General features: G+C 44.9%; 1 protein-coding gene across 5 annotated transcripts in view; it reads left to right on the top strand.

The window, feature by feature from the left end:
- The window catches only part of Rarb (retinoic acid receptor beta), a 632,162-nt gene that overhangs the window by 513,828 nt on the left and 98,680 nt on the right, over window positions 1–19,654 (top strand). For all 5 annotated transcript variants that reach the window (XM_031361094.1, XM_031361095.1, XM_031361096.1 and 2 more), the window contains one exon: window positions 13,160–13,308. In XM_031361094.1, coding sequence (XP_031216954.1) covers window positions 13,160–13,308 — 149 coding nt within the window. The remainder of the gene's footprint in view (window positions 1–13,159; window positions 13,309–19,654) is intronic.

Genomic DNA, 19,654 nt, shown 5'->3' with positions numbered 1-19,654 from the left:
AATTTGGGAACTAGGAAGGCAGTCCAATGAGGAAATGTATTACAAGGCTGTGTCCATGTGTGATGTATATACTTGTATAAATCAATGACCTGATAAAAACCAACTCGACCATGCCTTTTGCAGTGGCACAGCCCCTTGTAGTCCCAGTACTTTGGAGGCACAGGTGGGAGGATTGCTGCAAGTTCAAGGCCAGCTTTGGTTACACAGTAAGGGTCTATCTCGGAAGCAAAACAACACACATGTGGACTCGTGCTCGCACACACGTGCGAGCGCACAAACACACACACACACATACACACATCAGCCTAACTACTGTGTCACTTTGCCAAATACTGGGGGAGAAGCAGTAGATGTGTAAGTGGATAGTGATTTCAAGTCTTCAGAATACTGGGGAGTAATAATCTCCTCAAAGTATCCAGCAAAATGCATTGTTTATCAATTGTCAAGAGTTCTCTATACAGTGAAATGAGAAATTAGCAATAAGTTTGCCTACATCCTGTCATTTTGTACACTGAAACTGGGAAAGAGCCACAGCCAGGATGGAAGGTGGGATATGAAATATTAAAGGACATATCAGGTTTATTGCATATTTGACCGTGAAAGTGCATTTTATTTTTGTCTTATGGACCTTTAAAAAGTCCATATAATGGATTAAAGGTATTAAAACTCCCACATTCTCCCTGGCTGTAGGCCAGGAAACAGGACATGAAGAATAATCCAGTAGACAGAGGATGCAGGAAGGAGTTCAAAAATGTATTTATGGCGAGCATGTTGACCCCTCTGACTAATAAAAGTGTATCCACGAGGTGAGCTTTGTAAAATAATACCAGCCCCTTACAACACATTGTAGTGACCGTGCTTTCAAAACATGTCCTAGTCTCATGACATATAGCTGTCATGCTCTCTATGTCTGTCTCTGTCTCTGACTCTCTCAGTCTCTCTCTGTCTCTTTCTCTCTGTCTCTCTCTGTCTCTCTCCCTTTCTGTCTCTCTCTCTCTCTCTCTCCCTCTTTCCCCCTCTCTCCTGGAAGTGAGAGAATCCATTTTATCCTATACACAGGGAGGTGCTGTTAGGAGGAGGAGGAGGACTTTAGTTTATCTGTATGTACAGGTCAGCAGATTAGATTAATCTGAGTTGTGGCCAGGCCACACCTATCAGTCATGTTTTTTTCAGATGGCTGCACACTTGCTCAGCAGCAGAGCCCAGCTGCTTGGAGAGAAGCTATGAAGGCCACGGGTCCTGAGATGTTTATTTGGTGTCATTTATTATATACAACTTTCCTTTAAAAGTTAAAAATTAAGCTGGACATGGTGGGCAATGCTGTATTCACTTGGTAATCACTGTATTTGCGAGGCTAAGACAAAAGAATCACCTTGAGTTCCATGTTTCCTGGAACCCTGTCTCAAATGTACAAATAAACAAACTCCTACAAAACCAAGCAGCGCTCCCAAGAACAGCTATCAGGATGTGTCTTATCAGTACGAGATTTACCTGTGGGAATATGAGAAGGTGAGTCCTACAGCAAGCCAGTTTCTGTCTATGAGAGCTAGGCTACAACATGGAGCCTCTAGGCTGTGATTTTCCTTGTGACCTGACCCAGATCTGCAGCACCTTTGTCACCAGAAACTATATAGGGCAGTGAAGTAATACTCTAACATTTACCAGTGCCGAGTATTATTGTCCTGGGCAGACCTGATCGGTCAAATGCAGGCTAGAGCCATCTCGCTCTCCTGATGGTCTCCCAATCATCCACCCACATCTTGCAAGGACAGGGCACCAAAGCTCCTATGTGTACAGCATGGGTCACATCCTCACCTGCCTGGCTTTAACAGGCTGTCTTCCAGGTGTCTGCCTGTGTAGGCAGTTTCCCTAATAACTTGTTTGGTCCAGCTGTGGTACTGGCTAGTCATGCCTGCCCATGATGCCTTGCTCACTAAATTAAATAGTCTATTAATTTGTTTGTTTGTCTGTTTGACTGATTGTTTTTTATAGACAGAGAACCACATATTAGCCTGAGGTGGCTTTATACTAACAGCAGTCCCCCTGCCTCAGCACCCCACCCCAAGTGCAGGGATTATAGATATGGACTCTACGGGTACTTGGCAGCCTGAAATGGAGACGTGCCAGGGTAAACCATGAGAGAGAGTGGAATTACAGAGCTTTGGACAGATGTCCATGGACTTAGAAAGGAACACTCTGTGAGAAACTAGGGAACATGCCTTGCTCCACTTAACGTTCTTCCAAAGCCTGCCTCAGTTCTGTTAGGAGAGGAAATTGTTGTAGGAGGGGAAAGTGGAAGAGAAGGTTAACCAATCAAGATAGAACAGCAGCAGCCAGGAGGAAGCTAAAAAGGGGAAGAACATTGCCACTCCCTGCCCCAGAGTCACCCGCCAGAGTGGCAGCACTCTGTTCAGGCCCTATGCCAAGTGCTTTATGATGATGTGTGTTTTAATCTTCTCAATAATTCAGTGAGGGCCATTCTGTTATTTTACACCGGTAGAAGGTGAGTCTGGGAAGCTAAGGAACTTCTCCAAAGTCACACAGCTAGTAAATAATACACATGGGCTTTGAATCCAGGAAGGCTGGCCCCAGGGCTTATACTCTCAAGCCAACCCTCAAACAAGCCACCCTCTATAAAGATGAACCAGTTTTCAGAATATCCAAGAAAACCTTCAGCCCTGGGGAACCCACAGCTGGAACATTTTTGCAACTTTCCTTCACATTTCTTTCTTTTTTTTTTTTTTTAAAAGAAGTAAGACGAAGACACGTTGAAGGCAGCTTTCTCTCAAAATGGAACCCTGCTAGGAAAGGGAGAGTGAGCCACAAAATGGAACCTGGTTGTAGGGTAAGCTGATAACTCTCTGTAGAAACAGTGGTTTTGATGGAAATGTCACCTGAGGCTGCTGTATTGAACTGGGGGTCCACCAGTAACAGAAGCTCCACACTAGGTGCCTCAAGGCACAAGAGGGATGCTCACCATGTCCCATGTCTCAGCTCCCTGCCTCCCTGCCAGATCCTGCTGTGAAGGGGATAATCAGCTCCAGCATGGGACCTTCCACTCTGCAGGGAGGCCAGCACTGACTGGCTGCAGAGGCCACAGGTTTTCCAATCTTGCTTTTCTTGTTGCACCAAGCTAACTTTGGACACACGGTGCCTGTGGTGTGAGGGGACAACCTGGTGTGTGAGTGGCTTGTCCATGAGGCCCTGTGCTAACAGCTGGAGTCCCCAACCCAGGAAGAAAAACTGTGTCGTACTCTTTTCCCTGTCTTGCTACTGATGTTTTGTTAGTTTTCCAGTTTGTACATTGTGCTAACGGGGAGTCTGTTTATCTATCTGTCTGTCCGTCTGTCGGTCTAAACATTCATGGAAGTCTTAAAAGCATATAACTATCTTCTCCTGATCCCTGGCTCTTGCACTCTTGAACCCAAGGCCAGTTGAGTTCAGAGACATGTCCAACACTGTTCCCTGGCCTCCATTGCTGGGAGCTTGTGCTGCCTTTCCGCCTCGTGCCTCTGAATTCTTGCTTCTAAAAGGCTCCCACATCCAATGCTCTCTGGGCTTTCCCTGGGAATTAACACATGCAGAAAGCTTAGACCAGCTTGTGGGTGACTAGCATGCCACCTGCTTCAATGAAACCTGTTTACTATTGCTTGATGGAGTTGTTTGGCAAAACTCCAGAGGCACTTGTCATTCCTGTGATGACTGTGACATGGACCTTAGTCCTTTGCCTCAGCACACCAATATCCAAGAGCCAGTGGCTGTTCCTGTGTGTTGTTACGCCTCCTCACTGTAGCCAATGAGAAATGCACTTCAGGATGCAGTAAGCATGCATCCCCCATTCCACAGAGTGGACACTAGGCATAAGAGCAAAGGTGACTACCAGTGCCCTCTGTTTTGACTTGGCAGAGCTACAAGAAAACTACCTCTTTGACTCCCTGCCCCCCTCTCCAGAGCCTTCCTACCAGGACTCTCTTCACCTTCCTCAGACTTGCCCATTTCAGCGCCCTTTGTAACTTGGGTTTGGTCATTGTATGCTTAGGGGAAAGACCTTCACTGGGCCCTACGAGATGTCTTATACCATATCTGATGACTCTGCATCAAAGCTACTAGAGTCTCTGGGTGCGTTTTTCTTTCATCTCTGTTTTAGAATAGAAATCAAAAATAGCTCTGACAGGATCATAAAGTTGGTTGTAGAAAAGAAGCACAGAAGGCACTTGAAAGGCAGAGGGGCCTGCGGGAGCCAGTGGGGGCAGGGAAAGGAAGAGCCCAGCTCCAGTGCCACTGCGTACAAGGCCGTAACATTGCCGGGCTCCAGTGGAAGGAGGGTATCAGTCCCCCATCAGACCTGTGTCATCTTGTGGCCTTAGCTTGTGACATATATGGCTTGCTGTGTTGTCTGCCCACTTGTGTCTTACTTAGTCTTACAGCAGAGGCTGCTGGTCCCCAGCTCAAGCAGCAGCCCCTACTGCAACCGCCCAGAATACTGCAGTGTCCCTACAGGAGACATTGGTGCTTATACAGAATCCATGCCTTCGAAGAAGGTGGAAGAAAACTATTTGCAGGAAGGGAAGGGTCCACTAGGACCCAGGACTCAGAGATCCCTTCCTGCCTACCAGGCAAGTTCCAAATATTGCTTTCCATTCACCAACAAGAGTTTTACGGATAGCTGAATCTTCAGGAAGGAACCACTAGGGCTCAGAGAAGTAAAGAAAGCTCCACAGTTCTTGTGTTCATGTGTGGTAGAGGGAGTTGATGTCCAGTCAACCTGGGAGCCAAGCCCATGAACTCCTATCATCTCCTCAACAAAACCTATGTAGGTGTATGACATCATCAAGAAAAACTGTACTGTGAGAATTAAATTCACTTCATAGTCACTGTAGGCTGTAAACATGGCATATACCCATAAGAAATAACACACAAACCTCCAGGGAAGATGTATGCAACCAAGTAGAGCACTGCTCCTGAGGAAAAATGTTTGGTTAAATCTCATATGAGTTGTTTGTGTCGGAGCCTCCTCAGAACAGCACTGGGTGGATTATGGCTTCAAGGATTTAGGTGTTGCCTCCTGAAAATCATCTGACCATTACTTTAATTTTTCTCCTTTTAACTTTCATTTTATTTTTGAGACAAGAGTTTGCTGTATATCTCAAGCAGTCCTGAACTTGCTGTAGTAAAGACTGGCCTCAAACTCATAATGTTCCTGCCTCAGCCTCCACAGTTCTACAGTGAGAGACTCGAGCCACCACATTAGCTTTCCTGTTCCTTTTTGGTAAGGCTGATGCCAATCCGACCTCCGTCCACAAATAAAGGCATGTGTGCATGATGGACGCTTTAATAGTTGTGTTTTAGTCTACTTTCTACTTGGGATATCTGAGCACATGAACACCATGTTAGTACAATAACCATCTTAAAGGCTATGAGACTCATAATTTAGAAGTAGAATGTGGAACAGAACCATGTGACATTGGGATAACCTCTCTCGGGGACCTTAATGCTATGACCCCATCAGTCCCATGCTGACCTGACTCCTGAGGCCGCTCAGCATGTGTTCTCTCAATGTAGCTCCAGCTCCAGTACCTCCAGCCTGATCATTAATATGCAGAAGTGTCAGTCTGTTGTGCTTTTCAAGGAAGATTTATCTATTTGAACCCTGTCCTAAGCTGACTTAAGATGTCCCTTAAAACAGGCTCACATAGGACACTTCATGTATGTTCCTTGAAGTGGGATGCATGTGATGGAGATGAAATTTAGGTGACATGTTGTTGTGGTCCCTTGTGAAAATATGTCATCATTAACTATGGTAAAAGTCATCCCCAGGAGCAATGTCTCCAACGGTTGGTGAGGTTGGTGAGCTCAAACAGGTGGAGTCACAAGCTGAACAACAGCCTCTCTCTTGGAGGCCCAGGGCTTGAATCATGTCAGTGTTGGGAAATTATTTATGTGGATTAAAGAGAGCAGAATCTGTTTCAGCACAGGGTAGAGCCCCTGCTCCTTCCCTCCCTTCCAAATTCATGAGCAAGAATTGAGTTCCTGGGTTATCACAAGCTAATTCCACAAAGCCTACATCTTAAGGCTTGAAACACCCCAAGGTGGGAACCTGGTGGAGCTCCCGAGCCAACTAGACCCAGGAAAATGGAATCAATTGGGAGGTGGTGAGGACAGTGGATGCCATTTTTATGTTAGAGTACCTAAATATTAGTGTGCACAGGAATTACCTGGCTTTTTCTTAGGATTCCCAGATGGTCTGCAGTCTCGGGGCAGGCTGGGTTCTGTGCCCTAACAGATCATCCAGATGAGGGTTAGGCACTGTACTATGAAAAGCAAGGCTTTCTTTAGCAACTCTGAAATTACTCTTCGGCACGGAGACTTTTCAACCCCTGCCTTATGCCCAGCACCTGTTACATGCATGGTCAGAGTGGGAGAGAGTCCCACATCCCTTCTCCAGCTACTCTATGTTCAGTGCTGACCAGGGCAAACACACACAGTGCCGGGGTCACCTGCGGGTTACTGAGCCAGGATGCCAAGACTGGGGCGGGGTTTCCCTTTGCTACTGCTCTGCCTCTCCGTGAAGCCTCCTAGGGATGTGTCACTGAGGGACCTGCCTTCCTAGAGAAATGCACACTTACAAATCTCTCTTTGCGAGGCCTGAGAGCCATCTCCCCAGGCATATGTTGGTGCAGAGTTTTCCACACACCCCATCCAGGGGTCCCCAGGCCTGCAAATGACATGTTAATAATAAGGCTCTGAAAGCTCACTTGAGCATGCGCACACGCAACAGCCGAATCTGGTTCTAATTACTTGTACTTTAGTTGAACTTTGGCGTTTCCTTTGACTTTCTCCTCTATGTATGTGAGCTGAGCCCTGGACTTTGTGATCCTGCAGAGAATCCTCAGAAAAAGTGGAGGGGGGAAGGGGGATCAAGATCAGCAATCTGGTGCCAACAAAAATCAAACCTAACTGCGTGTTTTGACCAAATGCAACTTGCCTCTTGCCCTTGATTAGCTGCAATGATTCCTACCCACATACCCCAGAGCTAGGCTCCGAATTCCCCGGGGGCTGTACAGGAAATGCCTTTTGCTTTACAGCTCCTTTTCCACATAAGTATCAGCTGCCCAGAGGCTGCATTAAAATACTGTCTTAATCAGAAAGTTCTAGTAAAGAGGCAGACCTTTCATGATGCTTGATGCCTGCCTGCCTGCCTGCCTGCCTGTCTGCCTCTAATCAAGCCAAACATAGGATCCTGTAATCTGTCAACGGGGGCTAGTGGGCTGTAAATTAGCTCTCACAAAGGCCAAGGAGTCTACTGAGCTCTTAAATGTGTTATCTGCCTCTTAATCTAACCTTTAGAAAAATGCCAAGCACGAAAGGAATTGTCAAGCAGCTATTGTTGGAGACATTCTGTGTGTTTAAGCCACACTCAGGTTTGTTGACAAAGGGACATTTATACTGTGTTTTCCCAGGTGAGTCCAGCCATTGAGTGCAAAACCCACTTAACAGGCAGCTATGTTTTGGGGTTTGTTTTGTTTTAAGGTTTTTTCCTTTTTGCTTTGAGACCGAGACAAGCCCTAAGGTTATGGCAGGGAGTGCTGCCTCTGTGTGGTACTGGTTGTGCTTTTGTGCTGGCTCAATGGGCCAGATCTCACCAGCAGCCTGGGTGTGCAGGTGGGATCTCTGTGCTGGTCCCTGCGCCTCAGTAGCCTTCTGCCAGTCCAGGTGGTCTGGGTTTGGACCTTTCACACCAACATGAGGGTATGATTTTGTCTGTTGGAGCTAGTTTCTAGTTGGTGCTTTGGAATGGTCTTTGCTTTCCTCAGTCTCTATTGTAGAGATCCATCTTGGTTTTGATTGCATTTGGTCTGTTTATGAAAGATGAGGTTGGGAATGGCCCTTCACCACAGACTAGCTGAGACCTTACAAGCTGAAGGCCAGTGCCAGCTCTCATAACTGTGAAGTGCTACTGCTGTGGGCCATACTTTGAGGAACACTGATGAGAAGGAAGGAGGGTAGGACAGGAGGATCAAGAGTTCAAAGCCAGCCTTAGCAGCATGGTGAATCTGAGGCTAGCCTGAGCTACATATGAGATTCTGTCTCACAAAGAAAAAGAAAAAAGAAAAAAAGAAAAAAAAACAAGAAAAAAATCAATAAACACACAGGAAGAAAGGGAGGGAGGGAAGAAGGGAGGGAGGAAGGGAGGGAGGAAGCGAGAAGGGCAAGGCAAACAGATTACTGTTTTCCTCAAGGACCAGCCTATGAGTGCTGCAGTAGGGGTAGGGTACAAATATTCTCAGTGCAAGTTTGGCTCCATCTTAGGTCTCAAAAGTCCCCGAGATACATGTTTTGCCAAGCAGGACTGTCAGCCTCTCTGCTGCTACCATGGCTTCTACATTACTGTAGGCCCAGGCATTTCACATACATATACAGCCAGGGTCTCCTTCCCTCCCCACGACCTAGCAAAGAAGCCAGCTCCCCAACTGGTTTGCAATTGGATGATGCTGGTTGGGGAGGCGGTGACCTGATAGAACAGAGTCATTCAGGAAGGAAATGGATGAAAGCAGCAAGCTTAGATGGGAATAGTTCCTCCAAGACTGACCCCCTAGCCTGCGGTCCACCAGGATGGCTGCGGTGCCTCTGCTTTATTGAATGGCACGAGCCTCTTTCCCCATGGGAACTCTACAAGCTGCTTTTTTGGCCTGTTTGAAATTGCTGAATGAGCTAATACAGAATGCATTGTCTGCTGAGCTGGCAGAGTTTTCCAGCAAAAATTTTTATCATTCTGTAGACTGATCATGCTTGCCTGAAATAAGGAAGAAAATGTTTGAGGCCTCTCAAGGGCATTTGATGAATCCAACTCTAATTTAAAGGGACTAATAGATTATTGATTTAAGCAAGGTGACGGTGAGCAGATCAATGGCCAAGTCATCTGTATCCACCTTAAATACCAAAGGTGTTCAGTGAAAGGGGCTCCACCTTAAATACTAAAACAGTCCTGGGAAAGAGAGATACCTCTGTCCCCAACTGATTCTCACCTCTTTGTGGGAAGGTAAGTAAGCACAGGAGAAGAACTCTGATAATCTCAGCCACAGTGTTTTTGTGCTATATAACTAGAGACCAGGCGGTTATACTGAAATCCTCCTCTGCTATCTTGGTGCCACTTCCTGGTGTCCCTTCTAGAGCATGCTTTGGAATGGTTTGGAATGTTTGCCTACAGCCAACTCTGATTCTACTGAAAATTTCATTTTATTCCCGTTGGTTTCTTGTCACTTTAAGCACTGTAGGGCACATAGCGAAAATATAAGACAAAAGACTATACTTTTTTTTTTTTAATACTGGGATTCAACCGATGCGCCCATGTATACTAGGCAAATACCCAACATTTAATTAGAACAGATTTTTTGGTAGTTTTTAAAATTTTGAGGCAGGATCTCTTGAGTTTTCTAGATTAAGCTTTGAACTCACTTTGTAGCCCAGGCCCACCTTCCTCTCCTGCCTCAGCTTCCTAAGAAGAAAGCTCTGCCTTCCCATGCCTTGCTCATCTGGAGCTGCACACAGCATATGACTTAGCCGGGCATGATTCAGTCCTTCTGCCTTCAAGGAACTGGGCACAAAATGAGGATGTGAGAGTCCTTCGCGCTGTGGAGAACAGGTCCATGTCCGTGCTGGTTGTTGAGAATTCAAGTCCAGCTCTCTGTATCTTGCTTGGAAGAGATTTCCAATCCTGAAAGGGTTTCAGAAAAGCCTTCTCAGTTTATTCACCATTATAAATGGTACTCATCCAAAGAAGGCTCTTATCAGCCTCTTAAAAATGTTAAAATGTTTAGGGATTTTGTACATCTACAGGCCTCTCCTTACTCTTCTGTCTCACACTGTTGTGGGATTAGCTCACTTCCTGCTCTGTTTCCTCAGTGGGAAGAGAAAATGCTGGGTTCCTTTCAGGACAGGTATTAAAATGACATCTTTAAAGAAAGTCATCACCCACTTTTGAGATTCAGGACATGGCTAGACAACTGAGTCCAGCCCTCACAGAACTCTATTTACTACTCTCTCAGACAAGCCAGAGTAGCTGTTCAGTGGAAGCTCATGCCTCATTCATGTGAAGAGCAGAGGGCTCCTATTGATGGATCTGCAGAGCTGTGGATGTAAAAGCAGAAGCACATACACATCAACCCAACCTGGAAGATGTGCATGGGAACAAAGGCCATGAGTGGGGGCAGCCTTCCTAGAAGTCGGTTGATCAACATGAATTAAACCCTAGCAAAAGCAAAAGTTTTGAAGTATCATGTCTGTTAAACTTAATAATTACCATTCCGACAATTTATCCTAAAGAAATGGATGGAAATACACTGAGATGATCTGTGAAGATCTCCATTCCTGTGAGATGCTTTGGAGGAAAAATACTAACAAGGAACTACAGTCATGATGTCATAAACTAAACAGTGCCCCAGTCTCAGTATAATTCCACTTTAGTAAGCAGAGACATTTCAAGTGCATGGAAAAAAGTTTTGCAGGGATGCCCCAAGACCACAGGGGGTATCTAAGTGAAGAGACTGTGAGAAGTGTACCTTGGAGCTCACGCACCCTCACGCCTCAACTTTCTTACAATTTTATAAAGATGAATGTGCTAAGTGCAACAGGTACCATTTCCTGTAGATGCCATGATTCCTGTCAGCTTTCAGGGGGACACAGAGGAGTGTGAGAGTGTTTTCCATTAGGACTTGATCTTGGCAAGTCTCAGTGACTTCCTAAGCCAGTTCCTCCCTGTCTGCTGGACACTTGGCATCTCTGGACCACAATCCCCAGAGGCAGGGCTTCTGTGTGCCAGAAGAAGTAGACACTCAAGATTGGTGTCTTTATCTCTGTCCTTAGGTCTAACCTGTAGAGATTATAATGGATTTATCTACTAGGACTCATAATATCCCAGTGAATTCATTCAAAGATTCCTATGAATTATGAAAATATTGTAATTATAGTTGATTCTGTTCCAAAGGGCTAATTATTTCTTTAAGGAAGCAAATGAGTATAAGAGTGCTTTTTTATTTCAAAATTTATCATGTAACTACTTAGAAGAACACTTAGTGTTTGAAACGAAGTAGGGGAGGGAAAAGTTCATAAATTAGTTCAATGGGTGTTTATTGATCATCTGCTCTATAGGAAGGAAGACCCAGTCCTGGCACACAGCTAAAAGTACAGCTAAATTAGGGTTCCTGGACTCACAAGACTGTAAGTGTGGGGGCAATTATAAAATATAAAGTTATAAACCAAAAAAAATTTCTACATTTTGGCAATAGTTAAAATTTTATAGAAAATAAGATGAAATAATATGACCCAGGGATAGAAAGAGGCCTTTCTTAAGTTTTCTTCTATCCTTTGGTTTTGTGTTGGGAATTGACCCCATTCTGTCACACATGCTAAGCACAAGCTCTACCACTGAGCAACACTCCCTTCTACAGCGAGGACACTTTCATTAAGGAAGTCACCTCTGAGGGGATGACACTCACTCTGATTGGTAAGAGATAGATAACAGCCAAACCTGGTGGTCTTGGACTTGGTGGGGGAGGAAAAGTCTAGTTATTTGCTCACCCATCAGGCACAGGGTCCGGTAAAGTTCCTAGCCCAGCCTAGCGCTCCTGAGATCAAGCCTGGACCTCCCCTACATGGCTTCATTTACAGGTGCTGCCATACAGGTGGTGTCTCGCGTCGCTATGCAAGCTTGTCTTGTTCAAAAGAAGAATTGAAAGTGATTATTTAGACCTCAGGCAATGAGGGAATCATGGGAGGTGAACCTTGCCAAGGAATGTCAGGAAAGCCCTGTCAAAGTATAGTAAGGAATCTGACCTCATCCGTGACTGTTGGAGGGCTTCCATAGGCAGATGACAGATACAATACAAGGGTGGCAAGTGTGGGCCCGGGGAGGCTGAGGAAAGGGCCACAGCAGCCAAGCCAACTGTGCACAATAGGGGTGCTTCCCACCCTCATTCAGAAGCCTGGGTTAGCATCAGGCTCAGCAAGTGGAGGAACCTGGGTGCTGAGGCTGGGGCTGCAGCTGCCGAAGAAACTTGTCCAGAGAGCATCTTACCTGCTCAAATCTGAGCAGTGCAACAACTAGAAACCTGATCATCTTGGGAATACTCTGTGTCTTGTGGAGCAATTTGGAGGGAGAGTGGAAGATTCTGGAATAGCATTTGACACCTTCCAATTAGGCTCCTCACATCCTATGGGCTCCATTTGCCAGCGGTGAGCAAAGGGCGGTTCCTATTCTGACTTTGGTGGAAGAACAGTCTAGGCCAAGCTCTAGAGGTTTCCATTTCAGTGGAGTTTGAGTGGTTTGATAATGAGAATAAGGATCATGTGGTTTGTAATCTGGAATAAAAAGCCAGGCACAGTGGTGTTACCATCAGGGAGGCAGCAGTAAGGAATTGGGAGTTTGAGGCTAGCCAGGCCTGTAATAGCGATGACTCCCTTTCCTCAGAAAAATAAACGTATATTCAGAATACAGATGTGCATAAGTTAGAAGTTAGTTGTGACCTACACCCCCTCCAACATGAACTGCACACTGGCCTGGGGCTTTCTGAAAATGTACCTTTTCCTGGCACAGACCAGAGGCTACACTTTCTAAGCTCAGGGTTCTTGGTGCTGCAGGCCCAAGGCCAGCTCAAAGCAGCGCAGAGCTTTACCAAAATTGTGACTTTTATGCAGTATGGCCACACAGACCCACAGGGCTGAGTTCCAACATTTTTTTTTTATTTTGTCATAAAAAGCAAATAAATAAATTACTTTGGGTTAAGTGAGCCTCAATACACACAAGACTCAGGGTAAAGGGAAGCTGTTGAAACAGGAGAGAGACACAGGGCTTGATCCCTTCGGGCCTTAGATAAGGCTCTGTCTGAGGGACTTGAGTTGAATTTCTGTTTCTCTCAGGTAACTTCGTATCCATTGCCCTCATGGTGCCTGTGAACTTTAAATTAGATACATGTGAGGTTGCTTTTACAGGGGTCGGTCAGCATCACTACTGCTGAAGGACAATGATCTCTGTGAGCTTAGTTCTGCTAGGCTTCTTGCTTGAGCTTGGAGCACAGACGTTGGAACTGATGAGGGGAAAAAAAACCTAAAGAAGCTGAAAATGTTCTTTCTCTTGTCTTCTCCCCTCTCTTCCCTACTGTAGCCATCGAGACACAAAGTACCAGCTCTGAGGAGCTCGTCCCGAGCCCCCCTTCTCCACTTCCTCCTCCTCGCGTGTACAAGCCCTGCTTCGTCTGCCAGGACAAGTCATCGGGCTACCACTATGGCGTCAGTGCCTGTGAGGGGTGCAAGGTGAGTACCCCAGTGCCTCACTTCCTCCTTTCTCTCATGACTCGACCTCCCTACTTCAGAAACAAGCAAGTTTGACAGCTGCAGCATCACCTCCAGCTGGGGTTGTAGCTTGGCCGCATCTCACAGTCTCTGTCATCTCCTTGCATTTCTTTAGTTTAAAGTACAGAAACGTCTGTAAATGAGTGACTGAGGGCAAACATTACCGGGCCTTTAAAACACCTCCACCCTGCCCCCACTCCACCCACTCGAGCAAGTTCTTTCTTGTTAAGAAGCCTCTGAAGGAGTCCTAAGCAGCATGGCACCATTTCTCTCGGGACACGCCATCTGGTGTCTTTGTAGTCCTATTTTATTTTTAAATATGACTGACAGTCCACTGAAACAACTTGCAGTTGAGCCAAGGTTGAAATTGGGATTTATCTCCTGGCTGGCTCCTCAAGCCCCATGGCCTTTGAATTACGCTTTGATTTTCAGCCTGTACAGACTTGCTACTGTAGATGCATTGTAAATTCAGCAGAGCCGGATTAAAGCCTCTGCCTACAGAGTACTGGAGGCTGAACATGTGTCAGAGAGAAGATGGCTGCTTTGAATCTCTCTAGACAGCTATTATCAAGTCCGAGAAGCATAACTGAGTGAAAGAGGCCATGTAGGCATAAGGAAGAAACCAAAAGTGACCCACAGGCAGATGTGACTTTTCCATGGACATGTCTCCAAGGGACTGAGGTGTCTTGAGCCAGCCCTTCCCCAGATATGGAGATGCTGCCTAGTTCTCTCTATCTGGCCGTTTGGGTCTGGAGTTTTATATTTGGACTTCATGATTCATTTACATTGTTAGGGTGCTAGGATAACGTTACAGGGCCTGCAGCATTGGACTTATCAGCACCAGCAGTTTCTATACGTGTTGGCCGGGCACTGTTGTATAGCATGTCATTGACAGTTGGATTTCTTCATGTCTTCACACCATAGCCCTTTACTCAGCTCACAGTCCTGTGGGCCTCAGTGTAGCTCCCCTGGTCTTGGTTTGAAAATCAAGAAGCATGTTCTTTCATTCGTCTCTGGTCTCCTATGGATTGACTCAGGTCTGTTTCTGGAGGTGTCAATGTGTGCTAGGGAGACTATTCTGTTCCGAGCTGGTCCAGGTTCTTTTCAAAGGCAGGGTTCCATAGAAGAGAGAAGAAAGGGGCATACAAGCTGTCCAAAGTAGCATGCCGGTAGCTGAACAAGTCATTGGCTCGGCCTAGCTTCGGTAGGTCTGAGCAGCCTCCATGGGAACAGCTCCAAGTAGCAATCACGAGAAATAGATATGTTGTGGGGACCGTTGGCTTGCGGCCAGCCTTACCATGGCTCTATTTCCTATAAGTATGATTAGTACAGGCCCTACTCTTTCCCTGCTTCTCCCAGGGTGGGTGCTTAATGACATACAGTCAACATCAAAACATGCTTCTTGATTTCCAAACAATTTCCAGTTAACTCAAGCCCAGAACTGTGAAGAAGGTGTGGCAGCTTCCTGTTTGCATGGTGGCCTTGCTCCTGGGCAGATGCTCAACCTGCAGAGTAAGTGTCTTCACCATCTCTACAGCATAGACTGTTCGTGCCTGATTTTCTGACCTCCTGTTTTACTTTGGGATTCTGACACTCTTTAGGAAAAAAAACAACAACAAAATAAACCCACAGTAGCATAAATGACTGATAAACAAATTCACATAAGTGGTCCTGAGTCTCAGGATGGGAAATCCTTTAATCAGAACCATGAACCGGATCAGGTCCTGGAGTTCTTGGCATGTGTGGAAGTCGAACCCTGGATGCTGGAGGTGGTGGGAAACCAGCTACCTTTCCCCATGAGTAGGGAAAATTTTACTCTGCATTTGAACTGGCTTAGAAAATAGAGTAGAAACCCAGAGAAGCGAAAACAAGGAGATAAATCAGTAATGTACTCAGATAAAAGAAATACTTAAACATAAAATTTAATCTTTTTTTTTTTTTTGGTTTTTCGAGACAGGGTTTCTCTGTGTAGCCCTGGCTGTCCTGGAATTCACTCTGTAGTCCAGGCTGGCCTTGAACTCAGAAATCTGCCTGCCTCTGCCTCCCTAGTGCTGGGATTAAAGGCGTGCACCACCATTGGCTGGCATAAAATATAATCTTATTGGTTATTTAAACTATCATATAGTTACTCTCTAGAAAATAGAAAACAAAATGGTTCCCCCCTAGAGAAAAATCTTTTAAAATTCAATATTTATGTGGATTTATAGATTTTTAATTTATAAAATAAGATGGTATATTGTATACACAATTTTAATCTGTTTTTTATATTTAATTATATTTCATGATCAAAATTTACACAGCTACATAGTTTCTGGAGTGATAGAATCAATATAGTTGCTATGGTTATATTATAAGTTACTACTTAATTCTGTCTAATAAGGTATTTATTAACCCCAATATATAACAAGGTATTTATTAACCCTTTCATATAATAAGGTATTTCTGATTTGTATCATTTATAAACAATACTTCATAATCTTTACTATACCTGTGGATTAGTAAAAACAGATCATATGGCGGTGTCTTGGAAAGGTGTGGGTGAGTGTGTCCAGAAGTTACTGGAGGTTGAAACTAGGACCTCATGCATACTGGACAAGCACTCTACCAACTGGCATCCCTGCTGCCCACTTCCTTTCCCTTCCAGTGGCTGCTGTGTTGACACAACATCACCACAGCAACAAAGCCACTAGCCACACCCTTGGGATAGCTATTCCTGGGATACAGATAGGCAATATCAATTTATGCTGTTAAGTCTATAACAAGTTGATTATGTTAGAGACTGTCTCTCTATTGACAGTAAGATGATGGACTCATCACAAGTTCTTTGAAATTCCTCTGTTTAGTTAGAGGTTTACATGAAGTCATGTATCTGTACCACTTTGACTACTGGCAAAGACACTGCTGGCCCCTGGCTCATCTGGCCTTTCTGGAGATGCAGGGTCATGATGCCAGGTGGGACCCTCTGCTCTGAAATAGAATTCCCAAATAGAACCTGGAACATGTTCTCAAGAAGTAGTGGGGGATAATGGGGTCGTGGCTAAGCTACGAAAGTGCTGTGCTAGCATGTGTGAAGCCCTAGGTTTCATCTCCAGCCCTGTCTAACTTTGGCACGGAGGATAAAAGTTCAAAGTCAGTCTTGGCTACAATAGCAAGTTCAAGGACAGATTGAGATGTTTGAGACCCTGCTTCAAAATAAGTAAACAAAAGAAGTACCTGTTAGGGCTTCTGTTTCTCATGACCATGATGACCTTACTATTATTGGAAAAAAAGCCCTCTTTCTTCCAAGGGACCAGGGAGCACTGCTAGTGACCACAGCAGACAGACGCTGATGGTCAGAACTTAATGAATAGGTGTGGCTCACTTCTGGGGACAGTCAGTAACTGCTATGTTGACACAACATCACCACAGCAACAAAGCCACTGGACACACCCCTGGGATGTCCCGTTTAGGGGACTTCCAGTTGAGGGACGAGTTTTCCAGGGCACACAGAGAACAAAACATGAAAGTGTGGTTAGTCAAATATTTAGCAATATACAATCATAAAATAATACTATAAATAAAATGATACTGCAGGTGTACTGCTCACTTCCTAGACTTTTAGCACTTGGGAAACTGAGACAGGAGGAACATGACCTTAAAGCCAGCTATGGATGCCTAGTGATACCCTGTGTCATATCTAAATCTAACATATATTACATACATATGGTTTATGCACAATTTTGGCTTGAGTCATGTATTACACTATTGAGCTTCCTGAGACTATAGAGTTTACACTGTGAATCCTAGGATTTCTGAGAGTGTAGTGTCCACACTGTGGGTTCCAGAAATCCAGTTCTGGTGAGGCTACCCCCAGCTTGATGGCCATGGACAAACATGTACATTATATTCCCTGCTGTTCTTACACCTGGAAAAAAGGGATAGATTCATTATTTTTTGAGTCTATATGATTGAAAGTCTGGCAAAGGAGGACTTTAAGGAGGAACGGTGTACCATTTGCAGGTACAACACATCTTTACTTGGTGGCAGGACGCTGCTTGTTCACATCTCAGTGGGTCAGGAAGCAGAGAAAGGGGCAGCTGGTGACTGGCTGACTTTCTTCTTTCTCCTCATTACTGAATCTGGATCCAATGCACATGGTGTTATGCTTTTCAGGAAAGGTCCTTCCTCCTTAGCTAATCCTCTCTGAAAACATAGTCAAGAATTATGCTTTATCAATGCCCTAGGTGTTTCTTAATCTAATAAAAAATAACACTCTAAACTTACCATCACATAGAGATATGTAATCATTATCACTGTATTATTAGGAATATGAAATCAATTCTCATGTATGCAGTATGTGGAAAGGTACATAGCACCTTCTAAGCACCACATACACTTAGTTCCTGTGTACTGCATGTGGTAGTACCTAGTACATACTGAATTCCCATGCAGATAGCATATGAAACGATACCTGGTATCTATTAAGCATCATTGCTCACAAAATTCCTAGGTACATACCATATATTATGAAATAGTGCCTGATATGTATGGTAGTGCATTGTACATACATACATATATACATACATACATACGTACGTACATACATACATAATTTAAGTGTACTCAGCAGGTTGAATAGCGCCTGGTACTTACTAAGTCCAGACATACTTAGTTCCTGCTAATCTTCTCATTAACTTGACTAGAACTACTATACACAGTGAGGTGACATCAGCCCCAGTGCTAGCACTCCTTTGATAATGCTCTCTCAGCATTTCCTCATTCCTTTATACAAAAATAGCTCAGCCTATTTCCTTCTACACTCAGGTAAAGGCCCAGCCCAGCCCCACCTGGGCTGCTGTAGACCAGGGGTGGTAAATTGTTCCTGTGGAGAGCCATATGGTAGGTATTTTAGGCTTTGAAGGTGTAAGGCCTCTGTGAGAATGACTCAGCTCTGCTCCTCCAGCCACCTGCAGTAAGCTGTGGCATGAGATGGAGGTAGCCCTGCATCAACAACTTTATATAGAGAAAACAACAATGGCCCAGGTGTGGATAGTACACATTAGTTCCCTGACCCCTGCCACAGTACATGGTAGCATCTTCTTACAGGCTAAATGGTGGAAGTTTCTGCTTCCAGTTGCTTGTTCTGGTGGGAGCAGGCCAAACTATCCCTGCTGCATCAAGTGCTGGCCAGAGCTCTAGCCACTCATCCCACAGTGCCTACATCCTCATCACCATAGTCAGGGAAAACTAACTCTTTGAGCTCCTCCCAGTACCATGAGAAAACACACCACATGCTGCCCTGAAGTGTTTCTTTCTTGCTGCACAAGCCGAAAGCTTTGACCCATACTGGACAGTTATTACTGCTGTGATTCTGGGAAGGTTTTCCGTCCAATGGTCAGGAGAAGGGCAGCTATTCCAAGATGGCCTCTCTTACAGGACCCAGATCCTGCTGGGATTCATGTACTTTTCCTGTCACCATGTTGTATTGCCCATTAGGTTTACCCATGTTGCTCACCCAGTGGTGTGTGAGTTCTAACTAGAGAAAAGGCAACCACAAATAGACAAATGCTTCCTTCAATTTAATTGACTTTGGCAGGACAAGGCAAGTGTTCTACCATAGACTGCTTCCCCGACTTTCTAACATATCTTGACAGTGGACACCAGTGTGCTTTTAAACTTACCAGTTGTTCAACTCAGCCTAAATCCAATGGGTGACATGCAGAAAAGAATACGTTGCACAAGAGCCAGACTCCTGATGCTGGCATGTGTCTCCATTCTGCCTACTGTCTTCTCTAGCTTCCTGAGCATACCTCTTCCAATGATGGAACTCACCATTCATATTTAACTATGCTCTTCTGACCCATTTCTGAGCATATGGCAGGTAGGAGCAACATGATGATTAGTCTTGTACAGCCAAGGATACAGTAATTCAAGTAGCAGAAAACTCTCCCTAGGCCTTTGTTCCAATAGCCCGTCGAGCCTCACAGAAGCTTTGTAAATTTACAGATGAAGAAGCTAAGGGTCTAAGGATCTTGGTCAAGAGGATATAGCTGGTCTTTGTCACAGTTGGGAAGAAAATCCTATACCTAGTTGGGAAGAAAATCCTATACCTAGTGTTAAACCCCACCACAGCTTTAGCTACGCCCTACACGAGAAAGTAGGGTAGCAGAAATATATGATGCTCAAGACCCCCATTCCCTGGGCAATTATGTAGAAAACAAACACTTCTCAATGTGGTAGCATTTGGAAAATATTATCCAGACATAGTGATATGTACCTAGAATCTTTGTAGTCAGCAGGCTGAAGCAGGAGGATCACCATGATCCCC

Source organism: Mastomys coucha, unplaced genomic scaffold (assembly GCF_008632895.1).
Source record: "Mastomys coucha isolate ucsf_1 unplaced genomic scaffold, UCSF_Mcou_1 pScaffold9, whole genome shotgun sequence".
In the NCBI taxonomy this organism is placed as follows: Eukaryota; Metazoa; Chordata; class Mammalia; order Rodentia; family Muridae; genus Mastomys; species Mastomys coucha.
The sequence above is the reverse complement of the archived record's forward strand: the minus strand, read 5'-3'. Positions and strand labels throughout refer to the sequence as shown.